The following is a 25863-nucleotide window of genomic DNA, read 5'->3' as shown; positions in this document are numbered from 1 at the left end:
TATATTTGTTGTATCTTTGAAAATGTCCTTCACAGGTGAATTTGAAAGGAGAGTCTGGCAACCTCGAGCCGTACCACTATTTTTATTTTTACACTGTGCCGCCCCTGGATACGATTACACTTTGACCATGATGCACCTTCATAAAATTGGAAACACTTTTTTTAAAACACACATAGGTACGTGTTAACGTTACGTCGAAAAACAACATCGTCATTAAAGTGATATTACAATGACTTCCCCGCCTCGCTGAGTCAACGAATGTTTGACTATACGACCACGTTATTTCCCCATGTTCTGAAAGTAAACAACCCAGAATCAACAAAATATATCGAGTACGTGCTGAATATAATCCTCCTGTGCCACGCCAAAACTTAGATTAACGTTGGTTGGACGATGCGCTAATCCCACTATATACGGTAATTCAGTCCAACCGTTTTAATTATTTAGCTCTTCGTTTGTTTTAGACCCGTGTTATTTTCGGACTTCCAGCCTCCCCATACATATACGTATGTACGATATGCTCTCAACATTTCGATAATGTCTCCCCACGTCATTGCCCTGACACTCTACGTTTTTATTGCAGCCGACGGCGTGGCGTCGCAGGGCTGCAATGCGACGATGGCGGAGACGTGCGTGGTCGAGATGGAACTCGTCCTCAACCAGGTGATAGAGTCGGCGACGGCCAACAATCGCGGACAGACGCTGGAAAACCTCTGTCTGTGAGTATTTTAGCTGTAACCCAGACGAAAAGAAGTTTCCAATGGTTTAAAGGAAAAAATAACCTGAGTTGAAAGTTAGTTCATATTTCTTTACATGTGGGAGATGGTGTGTGTGTGTGTGTGTGTGTGTGTGTGTGTGTGTGTGTGTGTGTGGTGGTGTGTGTTGTGTGTGGGTGTGTGTGGCTGTGATTCATTGTGTGTGTGTCACTGTGTATGTGTGTGCACGCAATGGTGTAGCGAGGGGGGCTACGGGGGCAATGTCTCCCCACAATCAAACCTTTTTTCATTTGCTTTTTATTGTATTAAATTTTATAAAATCATACATACATACATGCATACATGCATAGATACATACATACATAGTGTGGGTTGCCCTCCCCTAATAGTGGGGTTGCACACCCTCCAATATAAAATCATGACTATGCCAGTGTGTGTGTGTGGGGGGGGGGGGGGGGTAACTATTATTTTATGCCTGGCAGGTCTGTTGTATTCCCCCCTATGCATACTTAATTTAAATACAAATTTATTTTGTGGGTGGTGAGTATGTTATAAAAAAATTGTATTTTGCCCCTTTGCCACATGATGAATTATGGAACACCACAAATGTGCATGCTATTAAAAACAAGAAAGAAAAAAAACAAAAAAACACATTACTGTAAAATAGAAAATTCATTGAGAAAGATCGGGACGACCATGTTAAAAAATTGAGTGTGCCCTTCAATTATTAAATACGCAGTATAAAATAACACAGACGTTTACCACCCGTTACGCTATCTCACATTCCGGTACACTTGTTTTAAAACAATTGGGGTTTTTTTAAATCCCACAGAAAAACATAAGAATAAATGTATGAAACGAATCTGTACAAAAAAGTCCGTGAGTGTGGTGAACAATATTCTGTTCTCATCAACCTCATTTTATGTACAATTTAGATGGATTTTGGACAATAAGTGGCTGTTTAAAGGGACATTCCTAACCGAGACTTTTTAACGATTGTAATTACATATCAAATTTATTTTTCTGCATATCATATTACTGGCTGTATATTAAACGTTTTTCTGACCGTTCTAATATTTGTACTAGGTTAAATTTCATTTTATTTCCTAAAAACTTTTTTTCGTACGTACGAAATTATTTGAAGACAAAATCCAGTTTGGGCTTCTTACAAATATTGATATGACCAGAAACACATTGACTATACAAACACTGATATTCTAAACAAGAAAATATATTTAATATGTAAGTTTAATCGTAGAAATATTTTATCATTCGGAAACATCTTACAATGCAGCAAACTCAGGAATGTCCCTTTAACACAACGTGTCACTTAAAACAGCTTTATTTATAAATAATGTGTAAATAACCAACAATTCATAGTGTATGAATGTTTAAGACATTTTAATTTTTATAGCATTAATACACTGTACAGTAGCCTACTGTAAATAAACCAAACTTATAATTTGTAGACTCTACAGACGACTGAAAATACATCATTATTTGGTATCTAAATTGATCACTGTAAAATGATTCGGTGACATATAACCTTTATACACAGTTTTTTTGTTAGCAGCAAGCCTGAAGAGATCTTATATAAGCACTTTCTCACAGACATGATGTATTCATTCATTTATACTTATTTTCGTGCTTATATCCAATTAAGGTTCAAACACGCTGTCCCGGGCACACACCTCGGCTATCTGAACTGTCTGTCAAGGACAGCAGCTTAATGGTTAGTATCACAGCCTTTGAAATACCATCTGTGGGGCACTGATTTGGGACTGGAAAAACAATTAGATATTGTAAAATGAATGAATGAATGAATGAATGAATGAATGAATGAAAAATATGCTTCATGTCTGTAATGAAATAATCTTGTGCTTTCAGAAACACGATCAAGGGGAACAACTTAACGCAGTGCTATATTGACGCGACAGCGGGCTGTGGACAAGATGGGACCAACCCGCCCACACGAACCTTGCAGCGCTGGGAACGAGTCATGCAAGACATCTACAAACTCTGTGATGGCGGTGAGTTCATGGTCTTCGTATTCAGTTTAAAAAAACACAAAAAAAAACAGCTTTGCCTTTTGGCATAAGAAGGGAAAAAAGAAGGGAGATATAATGAAATAAGTTTTATTATCAACGCACTCAACACATTTCCGTTAAAGTTATATGCCGTCTGATATATCCAATATATGCTTAGTACTACGGAGAGAATTAGAAATGAAACTCGTTGCCGCCACTAATTGGACTACTCTTCAACAAGGGACCTTTTATATTCATCATCCCACTGACAGGATAGTACATATCGCGGCTATTGTTACAATAGTTGTGGAGCATTGGCTGTAATGAAAAATTACCCAATGGGCCCACCAATGGGGATCGATCGTAGACCGAAAGGGCATGAGGCAAGCATTACCATGCGATACATTCCACCAACCTTTTGGCATGAAAGTCATTGGACCCTTTTGAGGTCTGCGTTTACTGGGCTGTACGTAGCTTAATATCGATAAACTTGAGGTAGCAGAATATACAGAACTCACGGGTGAAGTAAGAGGCTGTGTCAATGACAGGCGTGCTTTAACAGTTTTATGATGGATGAACGCCAAAAATTATCCATAGACAAAAAAGAATCCGGACACAATAAAAGTATCTTTTTCTAGTTTGAAAGGACTCTTCTAACTAAAATTCTAGAGGACAGTATAGCTGCACCCCCACCCCCTCTAAAAATGGTTGCACACTTGTCGAAGCCATGGACACTTCATTTTGCCCATTCCCGATGATATCACGAGATGTGTGAAGCAGGGCCAGTCAGCGCGAAGGAGGCGGACTATCCATTATTTTCACAGTCTCGAAATTATTAAGTATTGAACATATTTTAATTGTTTATACGCAACACAATATAACAAATCGATCCCCTGTCTTACACCATTATTATATACAAATTGGCCTAGGTGTGTTCTGTTAATTTTCGACATTGAAATATTTATCCAACCATGCAGCTTGATGAAAATGAGTTATTAATAGGCCTATTTGGGTCAAGTGTCTTTATTTATAACGATATATTCCCCTATCGAGCTGACCACTGGTAACGAAAAAACATATCAAAATAACTCCCCAAAAAACATTCCCATCAACAACAACGACAAACCATGGCAAACACCCAAAATATTAGCACCAAAACATGATCAATTTATATACGTGTGGACAAAACATTTCAAAGTGTACATTCGAAGGTTAAGTTTGTAGATACTGTTGAACGTTCTACAACAGCGGATACATTTTCACTTTGTCTATTTATTTCTTGTGTGGTGTCTACTAACAAATCTTGAGGGCAACTGCAACGTAAAAAATATTAAACTGTTGCATGTATAGTTAAAAACAAACCCCACACGTTCTGGGCTCATTTTGTTTAAATCGCTAAGCAAGTTTGAATTATCGATTTGTGAATTTGAAACCTGTAACAGAAAAATTAACCTCCACTGGGGGGTTTAGAACCACGGACTCTCAGTACGAGAGTCCAGCGCTCTACCAACTGAGCTAATAGGGAAATTCTCACTACCTATTGCCAGTAGGAGCACTTTATACCAACACTACTACATAATCCCCACTCAAGTGAAGCTACGTCCCGGAGCTGTGGGCCACGGGCAGTTGAACTATTACGGGTCCCGACTGGGTTATAATTGTATTCTTGTGTTAAGAACACACCCAGTCCCTACGTCGGCTCCATTTTGTTACAGAAAAAATCAACCTCCACTAAGAGAATTCGAACCACGGACTCTCAGTACAAGAGTTCAGCGCTCTATCAACTGAGCTAATAGGGGATTTCCCACTAGCTACTGCCAGTAGGAGCACTTTATACCAACACTACTACATTGTACTACATTTCTACATATCAGTCATCAAACTAGGTTATCAAATTAAAGACAGCTCTAAACCGAATTGATGTAAGGGTTTTCTGGACCTGACCACGAGAGTCATCGGGCCCCTTAGAGGTTTGAATTATACTAAAATATTTTCTGACACATCTATAAAACTGACGTCCAATGGCAAAACTCAGTGACTGACCTTTACGTTAAAATCGAGATAATAGAACGTTTTAAATTATATAGAATTTCCCCGATTTTTTTCAAAAAATTATTGCGGTTTTGTTATTGATAGTTCTAAGTAAGTTAATGGAATCGTCATCATCAGAAAGCCAGAACTTCCCACCCATAAATAACATAGTTATACACTTTTTTAAATCATTAATGTTTAAACAATAATCCTGTTAATGCAATCAACCAGTCCTTAATCAAGCCCAACTTGGCGATTTCTCATTTTCTCAAAATAAGTAAAACGTGACTTACGATGTTTTTGCCATTGGACGGCAATAAAACCTTTGCCAAATGTTGGGCGTCCTTAAGGGCCTATTTTTCAAGTGAGCGGTTTTTGATGCGGTGCGAGCTCGATGTGAGTGCGATTACCACAAACCCACCAGCGTCGCGCATACTGAAACATTGCTAATGATAACCATAGAATCGATTTTTGATGCGGCCCTTTTCTGTGTTTGCCGCCCGCGCAACTCCTGCCGAAAACCGTCAGTGTGTATTTCCTAGGAGTGGTCCGATTCGTCATTCCTTAAGGAATGAATGAATGAATGAATGTTTAACGACACCCCAGCACGAAAAATACATCGGATATTGGGTGTCAAACTATGGTAATGCAAATAAATAAAGTGATGATCAACATCAATATAAAAAAAGGATACAAAAACAGTGTAAAGAACTGTGCAAATATCACAGAAATTTACGGACACCGAATTTTACTCTAAACGCTGTATTTTCCCAAAGAGTGTTACACCCCTGCACCACGGTGAGGTTACAGCACGCGCAGGGGTCATTCCTTAAGGATACAAACGCAAGGCTCGGACACATTTTTAGTATGGTTTTCGGTGTTAATTTGAAGACATAGCCTTGATGAGAATATGTTTAAAGTATTTCGTTTATTTGGTGATGTGATAACAATTATTGATTCTAATGTTATCTTTGGCAGCATGTCCCAGTTTCCTGGAACGAACTATCAACATCACACAATGCACCAGCCTAATTCGATTTGACGCTCTATATGATTCCTCTTTTGGCAACTTCTGCACGTGAGTATGATTGGCACTTCGACACTGCAATTTGTATGAAATTAGTCAGCTAATATTTGTTGAATGCTTTGAATTCTGAAGTTTTAACAACATGACAAGGGTTGGCATGAAAAAAGCATTACGGACTGTTTTTGAACTGAACAAGAAATGTGTGTAAAGTACACTAACCTGTTTTTTAAATATTATATATATATATATATATATATATATATATATATATATATATATATATATATATATTCACCAATAATAAATATTTTGGTTAATTTCAAAACCTGTTCACCATTTTGTCTCACTATAGTCAGAATTTCTTTTACTTGTTAATTTTAAAACCTGTTCACCATTTAGAATTTCTTTGACATAAGTATATATGAAGTTTGTCTTGAGTAAGACTAATAGGATATTTAAATATTTTCGGTGATTTTCTTGAATGTAATAAATATTTACGTGTATCTTCTTTGAGTACAAGTTTAATGCAATTTGTCTTGACAGTTCTCTGAACGAAAGTCTGGAATGTGCATCTCTGGTGACAAGCGACTGCCCTATGTTTGGAAGACTTTTCTATGATCTACTACCCCAGGGCGTAGACACGACAGCCAACACGATATGCACTAAAGGTGAGCTTTGTTAAGCTTTCGTTTTATCCTGAAAGTTAGGTTAATGGAAACTAAGCATTTCTTCTTCTTTTGATCTTCGGGGGCGGGACATAGCCCAGTGGTAAAGCGTTCGCTTGATGCGCGGTCGGTCTAGGATCGATCCTCGTCGGTGGACCCATTGGGCTATTTCTCATTCCAGACAGTGCTCCACAACTGGTGTAACAAAGGCCGTGGTATGTACTATCCTGTCTATGGATGGTGCATATAAAAGATCCCTTGCTGCTAATTGAAAAGAGTAGCCCATGAAGTGGCGACAGCGGGTTTCCTCTCAATATCTGTGTGGTCTTTAACCATATGTCTGACGCCATATAACCGTAAATAAAATGTGTTGAGTGCGTCGTTAAATAAAACATTTCATTTCATTCATTCTTTTGATCTTCTTCTTTTTCTCTTTTTGATATTCTTCCTTTACTTCTTCTTCGACTACTTATTTTTCTTTTGCGTTTTTCTAAAACTGAGAATCTAAGATTCCGGTAGGTACAATGTATCTATATGTACCAAAACGATGCATTTTACACATTTATAAATACACCTGTATAAAAATTCTTATAGGTTTTTCGATAACGTTTTTCAAATTCACAAAAAGTATCATGTCAAGCCAGACTAGTTGTCATACTGACTTTAATATTAGTCAAATTTGTACTAATTTGTATTTTTATTTTTTTTAAAGAAGTTTTTTCATATTGTAAAAAATTATATATATATTTATATATATATATATATAATATATATATATATATATATATATATATATTTTGACGGCCATCCTACATGAATGCATTTTCTGAATAGACTAATACACAATAGCATATGTTACTGTTGTTATTGTGAATTACAAAATGTAATATTTGATGCAGGATGTGAAAATTTTGATGAAGCGATGTCGATCCTAGACACATGTAAACAACACGTGATGAATCTGCCAGAAGACTTGGATACAGCTTGCAAGTACGTACTTTGTGAGCCTATGAATTAAATTGGCGGGAATGATGGCACTATACTCCTTACGTTTGGTCATACAAAAAGGAATGGTAACTTCGAAATATCCCGTAGGACTGACTATGTAATTGAATGTTGTAATGACTTGTTCCATCTTATCAAAGGCTGTGGTATGTGCTGTCCTGCCTGTGGGATGGTGCATATAAAAGATCCCTTGCTACTAATGGAAAAATGTAGTGGGTTTCTTCTCTAAGACTATATGTCAAAATTACCAAATGTTTGACATCCAGTAGGCTATGATTAATAAATCAATATGTTCTAGTGGTGTCGTTAAACAAAAGAAACCTGTTCCATCTTATTTAAAGTTGTTCATACAAAAAGAAGTAATGGTAACTTCGAAGGACCCTGTAAATCACTCCTTATGATTGGATGTTGTAATGACTTGTTCCATTTTATTAAACAGAAGTAATATCGTGTTCTTTCAGATCCTATCTCCAATTCAAACTGTGCCTGGCTTCATCCAACGTGCCCGTTACCTGTCCGATGTTCGAAGCACTCCTCAAAGTGTTATATCCCCAGCATATCTTTGGTCTCTACGAACAACAGTGTAACAGAACAGACTCACCACTGGAAGGCAAGTATTTACACGACTTGATGCAGAATGGAACAATACGCGTAACAGACTGTGCCCACACCCCACCCCATCCACCCCCATCCACCCCCATCAGTACTGCGGTAAATGTTATTATTCGGGCAAAACACCTATGGAGACGTTCGGACATAATAAGCTGGCCTGAAAACGTTTGACCATGTATTTCCATCATTCTACTCATAATATTAATTGTAATCCGTGTAGAAATATGTAGTGATTCATTTGGAACCATATATAGTTTTTTGGTATAGTAGTAATGCAAATATGAATAAACGTTGTTATGCAGATTCGAACAATTTTCGTTTAATTCGAGCCAAAATCAGCCTGCTCACATCTTACGAAAATGGGTGCCCGTTCGCCTTTGGATGGAACCATCAAAGACTATAAGTTGTTAAAGTGAATATTAAACGAAATAGGAGTAAAACTCGAAGCCTATACCCATACGCTTTGATTACTTACGACAACGTGAGAAAGGTGTATCAGTAATAATAATTTCCTCTCAAACATATCTGCTTCTGTAATGGGTTTCTTTTTCCATTTATTCATTATTTAGTTACATGTAATTAATTTCTATTTTACTTTTTAAAAGCTCAAGTTAATATTAGAGATTATGATAAAATTATATCAATAGTTTACAATAAAAAACACACAAAGATATGGCGTTAGTTGGAATATCTTGTTAATTCGGTCATTTCTTGTATTGTTAGCTGGAGATAGATGTGGATCTAAGGGTCAAGCTCGAATCCAGCACTGTGTCCGCGTTTTAGCCCTTGCCTGGCCAATGACAGTCGTGAATCCAGATATTTCAACCCAGCAATGCAGGTAAGATTGAGTAGTGACAACGTTGAAGGGTGGTGCATGTGTGTGGGGTGGTGGTAATAGTTCGTTTGTTTTAAATTTGAATGACAAAACCGCTGACTTCAATCAAGACCATATCTCTGCGATTCTAGTGCCTCGATCGTCTATAGGGCAGCCACTCCCACGGAGATCCTTTACTGGATAACACATCCTTCCTGCACCGCCACAAAGAGGACTGTCACTCCCAGACTAGTTTACTAAATCAAAACTAGCAGCGGACAGAGCTCATTAGAAAAATATAGCTGTTATGACATGCACTCATGAATCACTGTCAAAACTAGTTTTAGATGAACTATCGATAAATACCTTAAATAAAATTGTTTCATGGTTTTCACAGGGATTACGAAATAGGACTCAGATGTCTTGACAACGCAGGTTTCCACAAATGCAGTAAACTACGTGGTTATTTCCGGAACTTGACGGTAAATCGCCGGGAGCACATGGACATTTTACAAGATCACTGCGCAGAGTACCTCACGCAACAGAGACAGAGAAACAACGAATCTGCAGAATCTTCGGCTCAAGGTCAGTCTAAATTTAAAGAAGAAATCTCTCAAAAATATCTTTATTATTTCACCATAGAAATTACTTCGAAATAAAAGAATGGATTATATTTTAGGGGATATTCTTTTTCATCATTAAATAGTTTTGATATGTTAACGTTTGTTATTATTAGAGAAGAAAATCACCGAGTCCAATACATCTGCTGTTAAATCGAATATTTACTTCTGTTTATAGAACAGGGAGTTATTGTGACCAAGTTGGTAACATCGCATTTGCGCAATATTTAAGATGCGAATTCACCGTTTTGCGTCGACCGATGGTTAAGTAACTATTTTGCTAGCCAGCGAACACGACAATGTCTTTGAAAAGTAATGGCAGCATCAATCGCTTACATAATGAAAATGGTCTTTTTTTCTTTCTTTTTTTTTTTTTTTTTTTTTTTTGGTGGGGGGTTGTTTTTTCCGGGGGGGGGGGGGGAGAGTAAACGAAAATGTCGTATTCGATTGCTAGTGGATTATTTACTTTTCAATACTTAACAGTCAGTCAACGCAAAATGGTGAGTTTTCATGTTAAATATCGCCTAAATGTGATTCGACCATTCTTGGTCACAGCAGTCAGCTGTTCCATACACGGAAGTGAATCCGGCGTCAAATTAAGTTTGACCGCAGATAAATCGGACTGAAAGTAACCGGGATCAGAAAAGTTAGGAAAACTGTAGGTCCGGATCTTGAAAAATACCATTTTCCGCAAGCCAAGGTACCATTTCGTATCTATAGTAATTATTAGTATACTGCATTTCGTTATGCTATAAATACAGAATGATATATTGTCTTGTGAAGATGGGAAAATAGAAGCTCCGGGATTATTGTGAACTTTTAGTCAAAGGACGAGGGTAAGAATAATTTTCTGGTAACATTTCCGGAAAGATGTGGAAGGCTTTTCCTCTGATTAGTCATTCCAGTGAAGTTTTTTCCCCCTTCTTTTTCATATTCCACCATTTGTAATTTCTCGTCTGCTTTTCTTGCAGGACTCATCATGTCCACAGTTCTGATGGCCTGGGCAGTGTTTACGATCCTCACAAGCGTCAAGCAGATCTCCACTCGTTGTTTGTGATACTCGCTGGGCGTGCTTGATACGTGCTTAGACTTACTTAATTACAAAACGATATTTTATAACGAGAGTGTGTCTAGTTGCTTTAAACTTCAATATCTGTGTTCTTTGACCCTTCCAATCCTTAGCAGGTCGGTAGGAACGATATCTGGAGTGGAAGGGGAGCACAAACTCTAATGGAGGAGGCACAGTCTTTGGTGGGGAGGGGGCACACGCCATGTTTTTATCTTTAGTTATACAGAGTAGAACAACAAAAAAATGAACATTATTTTCCTAAGTGGGGTCAACCCCACCCCATCTCCGATTCCTACGGGCCTGCTATATACCAAACAACCACAACACAATGAGTCGATAATATAGTGAAGAACCATAGAGGTCAAAGGGTCAATGAAACAGCGATTAGTGTGTGTTCAGAAGGACTAGCGCTCGCGAACTATTTTGCTGGTTTCCATCATGGCCTGACATTCAATCGCATTCATGTGACGTTACAGCTTCAATTTAGCAAGCGCCGAGTCCCCGTTCTCTTGAACATATATAATGTGTGTGCCAGTTCATATACTGAACGTCAGTTTGTGGAGACCACATGATCTGAATCATAATACTGAATGAATATGCAATGTTTAATTTCTCGACATTTACTCATGCAGAGGTGGGTGAGGCTGGAGTTATTCCGGGTTTCAAGGTCCGATGGCATTTGTAATTACATGTACATGGCATTTATTACTGCCTGGATTGTTGTTAGCATTGTCGAGGGATGGGATTGGCTCAAGAAACAGAATCAGATTGGTCTGGACCTCTCTGAACTTTGAGAAGGCTTTAATATACAGTGCAGCGGCGGATCTAGAAAATAATAAGGGGGGGGCTGTATTGGGATGGAGTGAAATAGCAAATGTCGATCAGTACAGCGACTGCGCTTAATTCGTAAAATTCATTAAATATGTTTGGAATGAACATTAAAAAAAAAATTGCCCAGGAAGGGAGGGGTGGCTAGCCACCCTATTCACCCCCTGGATCCGCCACTGTACAGTTATGGCTGTATTGATCATTCAGTCTCGCAAGTACGGCCTGCCAATGCTAAGGGTGTATTTAACTACAAAAAGAATTAGAATAATGATATATCCACATACCCGGTAGCTGCAAGCCATATTATAATCGTCAATAGCCAGATCACAATTTTATCCCTCTATTAAATCTATTTTCTTGATTCAGTGTTACTCTGTGAAGCTTTCAACTGCTAAATAACAACTGTGTAAGCATAATACAACAGGAGTGAATTCACCAGTGTTCTCCGTGTAGCAGAAATAAAGGTCTAAATGTTTGTCAGGTTTCTGTTTATGCCACCTTGCCTAAATGATCAACACCTTCTAAAATAAAGAGACGTAAGGGCCAAGGATGCCACGATTCTCAACTTTTACGTGTTGGTGTACGTGTACGTGTATTGGTTGGTGTAGCGACACGTACGTACACGGATTGTAGTCAACTTGGTTACGTTACAAATAGAAACGTGTGATTAGTGTTCTGGGTCCTAATTCACACAGCTCCCTTGGGCTCTGCTAGACAACAAAGCATCTTCTTTGCAAGTCTTTTAGTATTACACTGCGAGATCGCAAAGTTGTGAGAGTTTAGTGAATTAGGCCCCTGCACTGTATATCACGCGATGCTCGCGTTTAAAAAGTGAATTTTATTACAAAATCAAGTTTGCATTCATGAAATTCTTCAAATATTTTAAGACCCATATACCACATAAACAAACACACCAAGCGTCAAAGACTTATGTAATAAAATGTTGGGTTAGTCATCTACCGGAAACGATGGGTGGGGGTGGGGTTGGGTGTATGTGAGATCCATTTGTCTGCATTTTTACAGTTAGATGAGAGGACGGAAACTGGATTCTTGTCAAATAAAGCGAAGTGTTTGTTTGTTCTTTGTCTTTGCTGTTTGTTTTGTTGGGGTTTTTTCTACTATGTCTAAGGAGCACTAACTTTGAACGATTCAAGATGCATAAAAATCACAATAACCTTTTTTTTACAATTTATTTAAAATGAGTAGATCTGTTTGTATTATAACATCATACTCAACAGAAAGATTTTAATGATTGTACATACTGTAAATTAGAACATGTATTATGTTAATAATAACAACTTGTATATACAGTATATAACACATCACTTTATTTATTGTACAGACAGTGCATAATGCTACATAAATTTGATGAAATAAAGGTATGTGGGATGTGTAGTTGTTGAGTTCTTGATTTTATTTTATTTTATTTTCATTAAATCGTTGAAACAAACGCCAAAAGAAAAAAACAAAAATATCTATTTTTTGTCGTTAACATGTTTTGATATTGTTTATTCATTTTGATACACGTCTTTTATCTAATATGTCACAGCCCCAGTTTGAAACAAAAAAGAAAAGACGTGATACAAACGTCAAATAGGTGGGGTTTTTCTCAACTTTTTGTTGGTTTGGGATGGTACATTTTGTCATACAAGAGATGGTTACACACTTTAAGGTCGTATAGAATATGAAGTCGGTGGCTTTATTTTCATATAAGGACAAATATATACTTAATAAGACGAGTTGTTGCCCTTTACCAAGACCAAACGTAACTTCTTGATCACACTGTCACGTTCACCATGAGAATTAATAAACAAATGTAAGTTGTTTTTGTTAGAATCGCCCAAATTCAGGCACTTTTCAAATCTGTATGAACCTCAAGGGATTTCAAATTTCATGCAATTTAACGGAAGTTCGACTAATTACACTAGGGACGTTTTTGTAATAATACGCCGTCTGGGTGTATCATCTGTTTATGGCAAAAGGACGGGACGTAGCCCAGTGGTAAAGCGCTCACTCGATGCGCGGTCGGTGTGGGATCGATCCCTGTCGGTGGGCCCATTGGGCTATTTCTCGTTCCAGCCAGTGCACTACGATTGGTATACTTAAGGCCGTGGTATGAGTAGTATAGGGGCCTGTTGAGTGCCATGATTGACCTACTTTCCCGTGATCACGTGACCTTGGTAGGAGACAATGGGCTTTTGTGTAGGAAATAATGGCCTTTGTATAGGGGGGTGCAGATGTCTGACCTTGGTAGGAAACAATGGCTTTTGTGTAGGAGACAATGACACAATGGTCTTTGTGTAGCAAACAATGACACAATGGCTTTTTTGTGTAGGAAACAATGGCCTTTCTATAGGGGGGTGCAGGTGTCTGGTCTCGGTAGGAAACAATGGACTTTTGTGTAGGAGACAATGTCACAATGGCCTTTGTGTAGGAAACAATGGTCTTTGTGTAGGAGACAATGACCTGGGTACAGGTGTGCGATCATGGTGTATTCAATTCAATGTATTGCATATTACCAAACAAACTGGTGTCAGCAAACAAATAAAAGCAAAGAAACAACAACAATTAATAATAACAATATGTACAGGCCAGGTGTAAGTCTGACGTTGGTTTTGGCTTCATTGTATAACGTCTACTGTGTTGTTGTATTTTTGTATTCACAGTGGACATAGACGTGAATGTTTTGTCACAGTGTTTTATTCTAGACACCCAAAATAATAGCCGTTAAAAGATTTCTCGTGGGGAAGGACTGTAACTGTTTGCTGACTGTTTGGTTTAAAGTGAGGCTTTCATGTCGCCAGACAAAATGCGTGTGTGATGATTTTCATTCATTTGTATTTCTTTAGCACATTGTCGACGTTTTCTTTGTTGCCGTCATTGAGCCATTCATTCAGCCATTCATTAATTCGCTTTATAATAGAGGAGTACTTTATCAGACCGCTTCATCAGCCCTCATACAAAGGCATTTTATTACGCCTCTCCGAGTGTTTATGAAACCAGGTGAACTGCAAAAGACATACCGACGCGTGCCCGTCTTAAGTAGCAGAATAAATTTGTTATGGTATGCACAATGACCGTCAAAGTTTGTTTGTGTTTAGAGACATCACTAGAGGACATTGATTTATGAATCATCGGTTATTGGATGAAAAACATAATTTTGACAGTTTTAGAGAGGAAACCCGCTACATTTTTTCCATGAGTAGCAAGTGATCTTTTATATACACAATCTCATACCCCTTATGGGGCCAGTATTTCATAATTAAATACAAACTTTTGTGTGTGTGTGTGTGTGTGTGTGTGTGTGTGTGTGTGTGTGTGTGTGTGTGTGTGTGTGTGTGTGTGTGTGTGTGTGAAACACTCCCAGCCCATTGCTATGGAGAAAGAACGCGTGACTGCAACACAGCTTTTTTTAGTTATGTCCCGAGTCCATGAGTGTGTCTCTGGACGTGTCCCTATGGTAGTGACACTGGTAAAGGGTAATATGTTGGTAACGATGTTTTTTGGGGAGCTCGCACGATGAGATTTGTGCCTGGGAGGAGGGGCACTGGTCATACGTATCACACACATTCAAACATTCCTGTACCATATCTTTATGCGTCATAAGGTATATATGTAAAATAGTTTTGGAAAACTCGTCATTTGAGGTAGAACCTTCAGAGGAGCAACATGTCAGACCAGTACAAGTTATATGTACCCGACGTGGATAAGTGGACCCGTTTCTATAAACTGCAGGCAGAAGGTAAACTTCAACCTCATTTTCCAGTGCAACGTGGTGGAAAAAGTCAGATGATGTACAGTGTAGATCGATGTCTAGAACTGTATGACCCTACATGGAAAAAAGAAAAAGAGGAACAGAACAAGCCTCCGACACCCAAAGTCGTCATGGTGTCCCCAACACAACAGGTGGTAGAGCAAGCCAAGGCCGATCTGAAACGGAAACAACAACAACAACAACAAAGTGGTACGGGCTGGAAAGCCCCGAAACTGCAGAAGCATTTCTAAATAAACTATAAAAGGAACTATGTGGGTCAGATATGGTCATTTCATTTAGAGTCGTCATGCAGAGCACATGTTCAGAATGTGGTTTTACATTCTCTCGGAGAGACGCCATGTTAAGACATTTTCAACAAAAACATGCTAAAGGTCTACCACCACCACCACCACCACAGCAGCCACCACCACCACCACCACCAGCACCACAGCAGCCACCACCACCACCACCACAGCAGCCACCACCACCACCACCACCACCACAGCAGCCGCCACTACCACCACCACCACCACCACAGCAGCCACCACCACCACCACCACAGCAGCCACCACCACCACCACCACAGCAGCCGCCACCACCACCACCACCACCACCACAGCAGCAGCATCCCCTAAGATTGCTACATCCCTTCACCATGATCGTGTCGGGACCCACGTCGTGTGGAAAGACATTTTTGTTGTACAAACTGCTAAGGGATGGTAAAATCCAGCCGCCTCCTCAGCGCATCATCTGGCTTTACAAACGATGGCAACCTCTCTATGATACGATCAAAATGGTTGCTCGAGTGAAATTTGTTCAAGGCATACCCGAGAATTTGGAAAAGGATCATTATTTGGATCCCAGAGTCAGAAATCTCATCGTGTTGGACGACCCGATGTCTACAGCTGGAAAAGATTCTCGTATCACCGACCTGTTCACAGAAGGAAGTCATCACAGAAACCTCTCGGTGATTGCCATCAACCAGAACCTCTATAACAGCAAAGACCCGACACAGAGAAGAAACTGTCATTACCTGGCACTGTTCAACAACCCCATCGACAAGCAGCAAGTCCTAACCTTGGCACGGCAGATGTATCCGGAAAATACTGGTCATTTCATGCAACGGTTTGAGGAAGCTACCCACAGGCCCTACGGACATCTCTTGGTGGACTTGAAACCGACCACGCCCGAACATTGGCGCCTTCGACCTAATGGTTTAGAGACGGGGCCGTCCGAATGGTATAAAAGCACGAGCGTAACGGCGAATGTCTCAGAAGAGTTTCAACCACCGTCGGAGAAAGAGCTCTACGTGCAAATCATGCAAAGAAACGCATTCAAGAGAAAACTACCAGGCATACCCGCCTACGAAAGTGACGACGACGAAGAAGAAGATGAGGTAGAGCCCTATCTGAAAAAGGTCAAGAGGATGCAGTCTTGCGATACGTGCGGTCTGGTCTTTAAAGACGGGAGTGACTTGCAGCGACACGTGAAAACGTGCGAGGAGGGAAATGAAGAGCCGTCGTCCGATCTGGAAAACGAAGGCGTACGTCTGATGATCGAGCGTGAATTCGACATCAATCGTGACTATTTCGAAAGCAAGCAAGAGGAAACGCTACGAAGAAAAAAAACATGTCCCAAGATGCCATCGAAAGAAACATGAAGACACTGCAATGGAAGTTATTTAAAGACACGTACTCTCGCTTTCTGACGTATATGCATTACTTTGACAAAGGCCCCAACACGAGAAAAATTCTACAGTTTGTGAATCCAGACAGAGATCTCAGACCTCAGATTCGTTCTAAATTAAATCAGTATCGTTCATGGATTGGCGAATATTTGGACGAACAAGACGACGACGATACCGACGATGAGGAGGACGACGAAGATGAACAGAAATGAACACTCATATTATTCACGTGTCACCCTTAAGGCCTCTCGATGTAACCCAATGTGTGTACATTGCATGTGTAGTTGTCTATAGTGATTGTAATTTAGAAATAAAACATGAAAAACCAAACCATTGCGTTTTTGTGTGTTTTTTACTCTATGACTAGATTTGTGATTGGATATTTCTACCCCGCTACTTTATAGTAGCAAGAGCTGTATGTACAGGACAGCACATACCACTGCCTTTTATATACCAGACATAATGCACTGGTTGGCTATAGACTATTTGGCCATCGATGGGGATCGATGCTAGATCGATCACTGTATTTACCCATTTGGTAATTAAAAAGCCCTGTACGAAGGCTAGTACTCTAGAGAAATTTTCTGTTTAAAAATGCAGCTATTTCCCTTTGGTTAACACGTACTACTTGTTAAACCCATGGCGGCGCGCGTGTCGCCGACTTACACTAATGGATTAATCACGTGTGACATCTCTTTCTCTCTCCTCTCTCTCTCTCTCTCTCTCTCTCTCTCTCTCTCTCTCTCTCTCTCTCTCTCTCTCTCTCTCTCTCTCTCTCTCTCTCTCTCTCCCTCCCCTCTCTCCTCTCTCTCTCTCTCCCTCCCTCCCCCTCCCTCCCTCCCTCCCTCTCTCTCTCTCTCTCTCTCTCTCTCTCTCTCTCTCTCTCTCTCTCTCTCTCTCTCTCTCTCTCTCTCTCTCTCTCTCTCTCTCTCAACCATTGCGTTTGTTTTTTGTGTATTCTACTCTATAACTAGATTTGTGATTTAATATTTCTGCCGCTACTTTATAGTATCAAGAGTTGTGTGTACAGGACAGCACATACCACGGCCTTTGATATACCAGACATAATACACCGGTTGTCTATAAAGGATTGTAGTCTTGGGAAATACTCGTGTCTAAAATGTAGTTAAAAGAGCATAGGTTAGGTTGGAGCGTTGAGTTGCAGTCACGCGTTCTTTCTTCACAGGAATGGGCTGTAGTGTTTCACACACACACGCACGCACGCACGCACACACACACGCACGCACGCTCGCACGCACGCATGCACAAAACGTTTGTGTTTAATTATGAAATACTGACCCCATAAGGGGTATGAGATTGTGTATATAAAAGATCACTTGCTACTCATGGAAAAAATGTAGCGGGTTTCCTCTCTAAAACTGTCAAAATTATGTTTTTCATCCAATAACCGATGATTCATAAATCAATGTCCTCTAGTGATGTCGCTAAACACAAACAAACTTTGACGGTCAGTGTGCATACCATAACAAATTTATTCTGCTACTTAAGACGGGCACGCGTCGGTATGTCTTTTGCAGTTCACCTGGTTTCATAAACACTCGGAGAGGCGTAATAAAATGCCTTTGTATGAGGGCTGATGAAGAGGTCTGATAAAGTACTCCTCTATTATAAAGCGAATTAATGAATGGCTGAATGAATGGCTGAATGACGGCAACAAAGAAAACGTCGACAATGTGCTAAAGAAATACAAATGAATGAAAATCATCACACACGCATTTTGTCTGGCGACATGAAAGCCTCACTTTAAACCAAACAGTCAGCAAACAGTTACAGTCCTTCCCCACGAGAAATCTTTTAACGGCTATTATTTTGGGTGTCTAGAATAAAACACTGTGACAAAACATTCACGTCTATGTCCACTGTGAATACAAAAATACAACAACACAGTAGACGTTATACAATGAAGCCAAAACCAACGTCAGACTTACACCTGGCCTGTACATATTGTTATTATTAATTGTTGTTGTTTCTTTGCTTTTATTTGTTTGCTGACACCAGTTTGTTTGGTAATATGCAATACATTGAATTGAATACACCACGATCGCACACCTGTACCCAGGTCATTGTCTCCTACACAAAGACCATTGTTTCCTACACAAAGGCCATTGTGCCATTGTCTCCTACACAAAAGCCATTGTTTCCTACCGAGACCAGACACCTGCACCCCCCTATAGAAAGGCCATTGTTTCCTACACAAAAAAGCCATTGTGTCATTGTTTGCTACACAAAGACCATTGTGTCATTGTCTCCTACACAAAAGCCATTGTTTCCTACCAAGGTCAGACACCTGCACCCCCCTATACAAAGGCCATTGTTTCCTACACAAAAGCCCATTGTCTCCTACCAAGGTCACGTGATCACGGGAAAGTAGGTCAACCATGGCACTCAACAGGCCCCTATACTACTGGTATGTACTACCTTGTCTGTGGGATGGTACTTATAAAAGATCCGTTGCTGCCAATCGAAAAGAGTAGCCCATGAAGTGGCGACAGCGGGTTTCCTCTCTCAATATCTGTGTGGTTCTTAACCATATGTCTGACGCCATATATGTGTTGAGTGCGTCGTTAAATAAAACATTTCTTTCTTTCTGTTTATGGCAAATTACGATATTTTTTTGTAAAATTAGTTTACAAAATTGCCTTTGTTCGAATCAATAGAATGCATGTTGTAAAATAATTGTTGTAATATTAGATTGTAAACCTAATGGATTAAAAGTTCATTCTTTTAAGTTGAGTCTACGCTTAAAACGTCCATGTAGGCCTAATGATTATGTATTGTTTTCGCAGTGGTCTTCATTTTGTGCAATATTACGGTTCGGAAATATTTCCGAACACCTTTTATGGAAGTGCTTTACACATATTTTCTCAGTTGTAATAGTTTGTAAAACAAAGATTTCTTTAAAACGTAATATTTATGGCTTTCTTTTTCATTAAAAGTCATTTAAGAGCGACGTTAGCGGAAGGAACTGTGTTTGTGTACACATTTGTCATGATATGCCAAACTTCGCTGCTAAGGCCCAACAATTAAGTGACGTCATTGATCATTGTAACATAATGGCAATATGGCAATGTAGTTGATGGTTTTATTCTCGACCCAACCAGTGCAGGGTCGTAGGCTAGGGGGTTCGGGGGGTTCTCAATGGGTAGGTGTAAACCACTTGCACCGATCAGTGATCCATAACTGGTTCAACAAAGGCCGTGGTTTGTGCTATCCTGCCTGTGGGAAGCGCAAATAAAAGATCCCTTGCTGCCTGTCGTAAAAGAGTAGCCTATATGGCGACAGCGGGTTTCCTCTTAAAAAACAGTGTCAAAATTGCCATATGTTTGACGTCCAATAGCCGATGATAAGATAAAAAAAAATCAATGTACTCTAATGGCGTCGTTAAACAAAAACAAACTTTACTTTACTTTTTCATGTCTTTGTTACATAATGGCAATATTCAGCTTAGTGGGTAGCGCGCCATGTCATGCAGAATATAAACTCGATGCTTTTATTCTTATGTGCCCAACGATTATGGGTAGAGAGCCATGTCATGTACGATTTGAAGTTGATAGTTTAAATTTCGTCCCGACCGGTGCCCAACTATTTTTAGATCGTATTTTATGCTGCCGATAGCCAAACTTCACTTCTAAGGTATAACAGTTACGTGATATCATTTTTCATTCTAACATAATGGCAACATTGACCATCCGACCGTCTAACAATTCCGTGACGTCATTTGTCATGCATAAGATAAAAGCGATGTTTTTATTCTTATCCCAACCTGTGCCTAACGATTATTAATTAGCTGTTGATGCCATAGGAAGACGAACTTCGCTTCCAGACGTCTAACAATTCCGTGACGTCATTTCTCACTCTTAACAATAACATATTGGTAATATTAATCTTAGGTCTCACTACACAGATGTCATCTGTCATTGAAACCTATGTTAAATTGCCAAACTTCAAATGAAATTGCCAATACAAGGGGTTCTCGTTGCAATAACAACATACATCATTGCGAAAATACATTATATAAGCATTTATTTTCACTCCAAAATTGAAAACATTTCCGTCTCAGTTTTTCGCTATATAACCGCATTTGGCTGTAGTACCGGTCAGAACAGGTGGTTCATTAAGCGATTCACTCCGGCTGTCTCTTGCGCCATACATCCATGTCCCAAAAGATCAATGAACAATATTACAAAATAACATGGGCAGAAGAATTACCATTAAACATACATGTTGTTTTAATTCTTCACCATTTCCTAGAAGTGAATATGTGAAACATAACTTGTGTCACAGTTAGGAAATATAGTGATCAATGAAGTCTCACCCGGAAGTGAACTGGGTACCGAGACCTTAGAGAGTAGAGCGCGATATCGTATAGGATATGAAGCTGATTGTTTGATGTTAGTCCCAACCAGTAACCAACGATTATGAGATCGATGTTTATGCTATGCCAATCTTCCCTTCTAAACTTCTGGCAATTGCCAGACGTCATTTCTCATTCTACCATATTCGCAATATTAAGTTTAGCTATAAAGGTTAGAGCGCGATGTTGTGTAGGATGAAGCTGATGATTCTATTCTACTCCCAACGACTTCCAATCGATTTTTAGATCGGCGTCAATGCTGTGGGCAGCGAAACTTGGCATCCAACGTTTATACTTGCGTGACGGCATTTGTCATTGTTACATATCGGCAATATTTATCTTAGTGGCTAGAGCGCCATGTCGTGTCCATATTAAGTTGATGGTTTTATTCTCCTCCCAACGACTGGTAAAGGATTCTTAGATCAGTGTTTATGCTGTGGGTAGCCAAACTTCGCATCTAAGGTCTAACAGTTGCATGACGTCATTTCGCATAATAACATAATGGTAATATTAAGCTCAGTGGGTAGCGCGAAATGTCATACAGGATATGCATTCTATGCTTTTATTCTCGTCTCAACCAGTGACCAAACATACTTAGACCTTTGTTTATGCTTTGGATAGCCAAACTTCACTTCTAAGGTCTAACAGTTGCGTGACGGACGTCATTTTTCGTTCTAGCACGATGGCAACATTGAGCTTAGTGCGGAGAGCGCGATCTCGTGTACGATATGATGCCGACGGTTTTATTCTCTTCCAAACTAGCGCAAAACGTTTCTTAGATCTGTCTTCAACCTGTGCCAAGCTAAACTTCACATCCGAGCGTCCGACAATTCTGTGACGTCATTTCTCATTCTCACATAATGACAATATTCAGCACAGTGAGTAGAGCGCGATGTCGTGTAGGATATGAAGTTGATTATTTTATTATCCTCCCAACCAGTGTCCAACGATTCTTAGACCTTTGTTTATGCTGTGGGTAGGCAAACTCCCCTTCTAATGTCTAATAGTTGCATGACGTCATTTCCCATTGTTATATAATGGCAATATTAAACTTAGTGGGTAGAGCGTCATCTCGTGTAGGATATCAAATTGATGGTATTAGTCTACTGCTAACGATTGCTAAACGATTTTTAGGTCAGTGTGTATGCTGTGTGTAGGCAAAGATCGCTTCTAATGTATAACAGTTGCGTTACGCCATTTCTTATAGTAAGATAATGGTAAAATTTAGCTTAGTAGGTAGAGCGCGATATTATGCAGGATATGCTTTTACTCTCGTTCTAACCAGTGCCCGACAATACTTAGATCTTTTTTAATATACCTTGGATAGCAAAACCTCGCTTCTAAAGTATAACATATGCGTGACGTCAGTTGTGTTTCTTACATAATGGCAATATTCAGCTTAATGGGTAGAGCGCCATGTCATCTAGAATATGAATGAATGAATGAGTGAATGTTTAATGACACCCCAGCACAAAAATACACATCGGCTATTGGGTGTCACAGTGGTAAGTATATGAAAGTATTATTTATATATAATTATGTAAAACTAGTCTAAGGAGCTGTGGGTGAAACGTATAATTCAATACATAAATGAAGGTAAGTATATTTTAAAACTTTTATTCTTATCCCAACATGCGCCCAACGATTATTAGTTCGCTGTTTATGCTATTTGGGAGCCGACCTTTGAAACAGACGTCGAACAATTGTGTGACGTCATTTGTCACTCAAACATATTGGCCAAATTAATCTTAGTGAGTAGAACGCGATATCGTATAGGATATGAAGCTGATGGTTTGATGTTCGTCCCAAACAGTAACCAACGATTATTAGATCGATCTTTATGCTATGGTGAGCCAATCTTCCTTTCCAAACTTCTGACAATTGCCTGACGTCATTTCTCATTCTAACATATTTCCAATATTAGTCTAGCTATAAAGGAGAGACAGCGATGTCGCGTAGAATGAAGCTGATGATTCTATTCGCCTCCCAACGACTCGGCGTTAATACTGTGGGGAGCAAAACTTGGTATCCAACGTTTAATACTTGCGTGACGTCATTTGTCATTGTTACATATCGGCAATATTGATCTTAATGGCTAGAGCGCCATGTCGTGTACCATATTAAGTTGATGGTTTTATTCTCCTCCCAACGACTGGTAGACGATTCTTAGATCAGTGTTTATGCTGTGGGTAGCCAGACTTCGCTTCTAAGATCTAACAGTTGTATGGCGTCATTTCGCATAGTAACATAATGGTAATATTAAGCTTAGTGGGTAGAGCGCTATGTCATGCAGGATATGCAGTCAATGCTTTTATTCTCGTACCACCCACTGCCCAACCATACTTACACCGCTGTTTATGTTTTGTATAGCAAAACTTCACTTCTACGGTCTAACAGTTGCGTGACGTCATTTTTCGTTCTAGCACGATGGCAATATTGACATTAGTGCGGAGGGCGCGATGTCGTGTACGATATGATGTCGGTGGTTTTATGCTCTTCCAAACTAACGCAAAATTTTTCTTAGAGCTCCGTTCATCCTGTGCCAAGCGAAACTTCACATCCGAGCGTCCGATAATTCTGTCACGTCATTTGTCATTCTCACATAATGACAATATTCAGCACAGTGACTAGAGCGCGATATCCTGTAGGATATGAAGTTGATCATTTCATTATCTTCCCAACCAGTGCCCAACGATTCTTAGACCTTTGTTTGTGCTGTGGGTAGGCAAACTTCGCTTCTAATGTCTAACAGTTGCATGACGTCATTTCTCATTTTTATATAATGGCAATATTAAACTTAGTGGGTAGAGCGTCATGTCATGTAGGATATCAAATTGATGGTATTATTCTACTGCAAACGACTGCTAAATGATTTTTAGGTGAGTGTATATGCTGTGGGTAGGCAAAGTTCGCTTCTAATGTCTAACAGCTGCGTTACTTCATTTCTCATAGTAACATAATGGTAAAATTTAGCTTAGTAGTTAGAGCGCCATGTCATGCAGGATATGCAGTCTATGCTTTTACCCTCGTTCCAACCAGTGTCTGACAATATTTAGACCTTTTTTAAAAATACCTTGGGTAGCCAAACTTCGCTTCTAAAGTATAACATATGCGTAACGTCAGTTGTGTTTCTTACATAATGGCAATATTCAGCTTAATGGGTAGAGCGCCATGTCATGTAGAATATGAATGAATGAATGAATGAATATTTACGACACCCCAGCACAAAAATACACATCGGCTATTGGGTGTCACGGTGGTAAGTATATGAAAGTAGTATTTATATATAATTATGTAAAACTAGTGTAAGGAGCTGTGGGTGAAACGTATAATTCAATACATAAAGGAATGTAAGTATATTTTAAAACTGTTATTCTTATCCCAACATGCGCCCAACGATTATTAGTTCGCTGTTTATGCTATTGGGAGCCGACGTTTGAAACAGACGTCTTACAATTGTGTGACGTCATTTGTCACTCAAACATATTGACCAAATTAATCTTAGTGAGTAGAACGCGATATCGTATAGGATATGAAGCTGATGGTTTGATTTTTGTCCCAAACAGTAGCCAACGATTATTAGATTGATGTTTATGCTATGGTGAGCCAATCTTCCTTTCCAAACTTCTGACAATTGCCTGACGTCATTTCTCATTCTAACATATTTCCAATATTAGTCTAGCTATAAAGGGTAGAGCGCGATGTTGCGTAGGATGAAGCTGATGGTTCTATTCTCCTCCCAACGACATGTAATCGATTTTTTTTAGATCGGCGTTAATACTGTGGGCAGCGAAACTTGGTATCCTACGTTTAATACTTGCGTGACGTCATTTGTCATTGTTACATATCGATATTGATCTTAGTGCCTAGAGCGCCATGTCGTATACCATATTAAGTTGATGGTTTTATTCTCCTCCCAACGACTGCTAAACGATTCTTAGATCAGTGTTTATGCTGTGGGTAGCCAAACTTCGCTTCTAAGGTCTAACAGTTGCATGACGTCATTTTGCATAGTAACATAATGGTAATATTAAGCTTAGTGGGTAGAGCGCTATGTCATGCAGGATATGCAGTCTATTCTTTTATTCTCGTCCCAACCAGTGCCCAACCATACTTAGACCTTTGTTTACGTTTTGTATAGCGAAACTTCACTTCTAAGATCTAATAGTTGCGTGACGTCATTTTTCGTTCTAGCACGATGGCAATATTGAGCTTAGTGCGGAGAGCGCGATGTCGTCTACGATATGATGCCGATGGTTTTATTCTCTTCCAAACTAGCGCAAAACGTTTCTTAGATCTGTCTTCACCCTGTGCCAAGCTAAACTTCACATCCGAGCGTCCGACAATTCTGTGACGTCAATTGTCATTCTGACATAATGACAATATTCAGCACAGTGAGTAGAGCGCGATATCGTGTAGGATATGAAGTTGATCATTTCATTATCTTTCCAACCAGTGCCCAACGATTCTTAGACCTTTGTTTGTGCTGTGGGTTGGCAAACTTCGCTTCTAATGTCTAACAGTTGCATGACGTCGTTTCTCATTGTTATATAATGGCAATATTAAACTTAGGTCTCACTACACAGATGTCATCTGCGATTGAAACCCATGTTAAATTGCCCAACTTCAAACG

The 25863-nt window shown here is 39.4% G+C and overlaps 1 protein-coding gene across 1 annotated transcript; it reads left to right on the top strand.

Moving 5' to 3' along the window:
* The first annotated feature begins 537 nt into the window (after positions 1–537).
* On the top strand, positions 538–10574 carry LOC121368635. Its single transcript, XM_041493374.1, has 9 exons — positions 538–719; positions 2604–2746; positions 5753–5852; positions 6345–6469; positions 7366–7456; positions 7933–8085; positions 8817–8921; positions 9295–9482; positions 10489–10574. Exons 1-9 carry the CDS (start codon positions 538–540, stop codon positions 10572–10574), a joined length of 1173 nt encoding a protein of 390 aa, XP_041349308.1.
* The last annotated feature ends 15289 nt before the right edge of the window (positions 10575–25863 follow it).

This window comes from Gigantopelta aegis, chromosome 3 (genome assembly GCF_016097555.1).
Source record: "Gigantopelta aegis isolate Gae_Host chromosome 3, Gae_host_genome, whole genome shotgun sequence".
NCBI lineage: Eukaryota > Metazoa > Mollusca > Gastropoda > Neomphalida > Peltospiridae > Gigantopelta > Gigantopelta aegis.
This window is presented reverse-complemented; position numbering and strand designations above follow the sequence as displayed.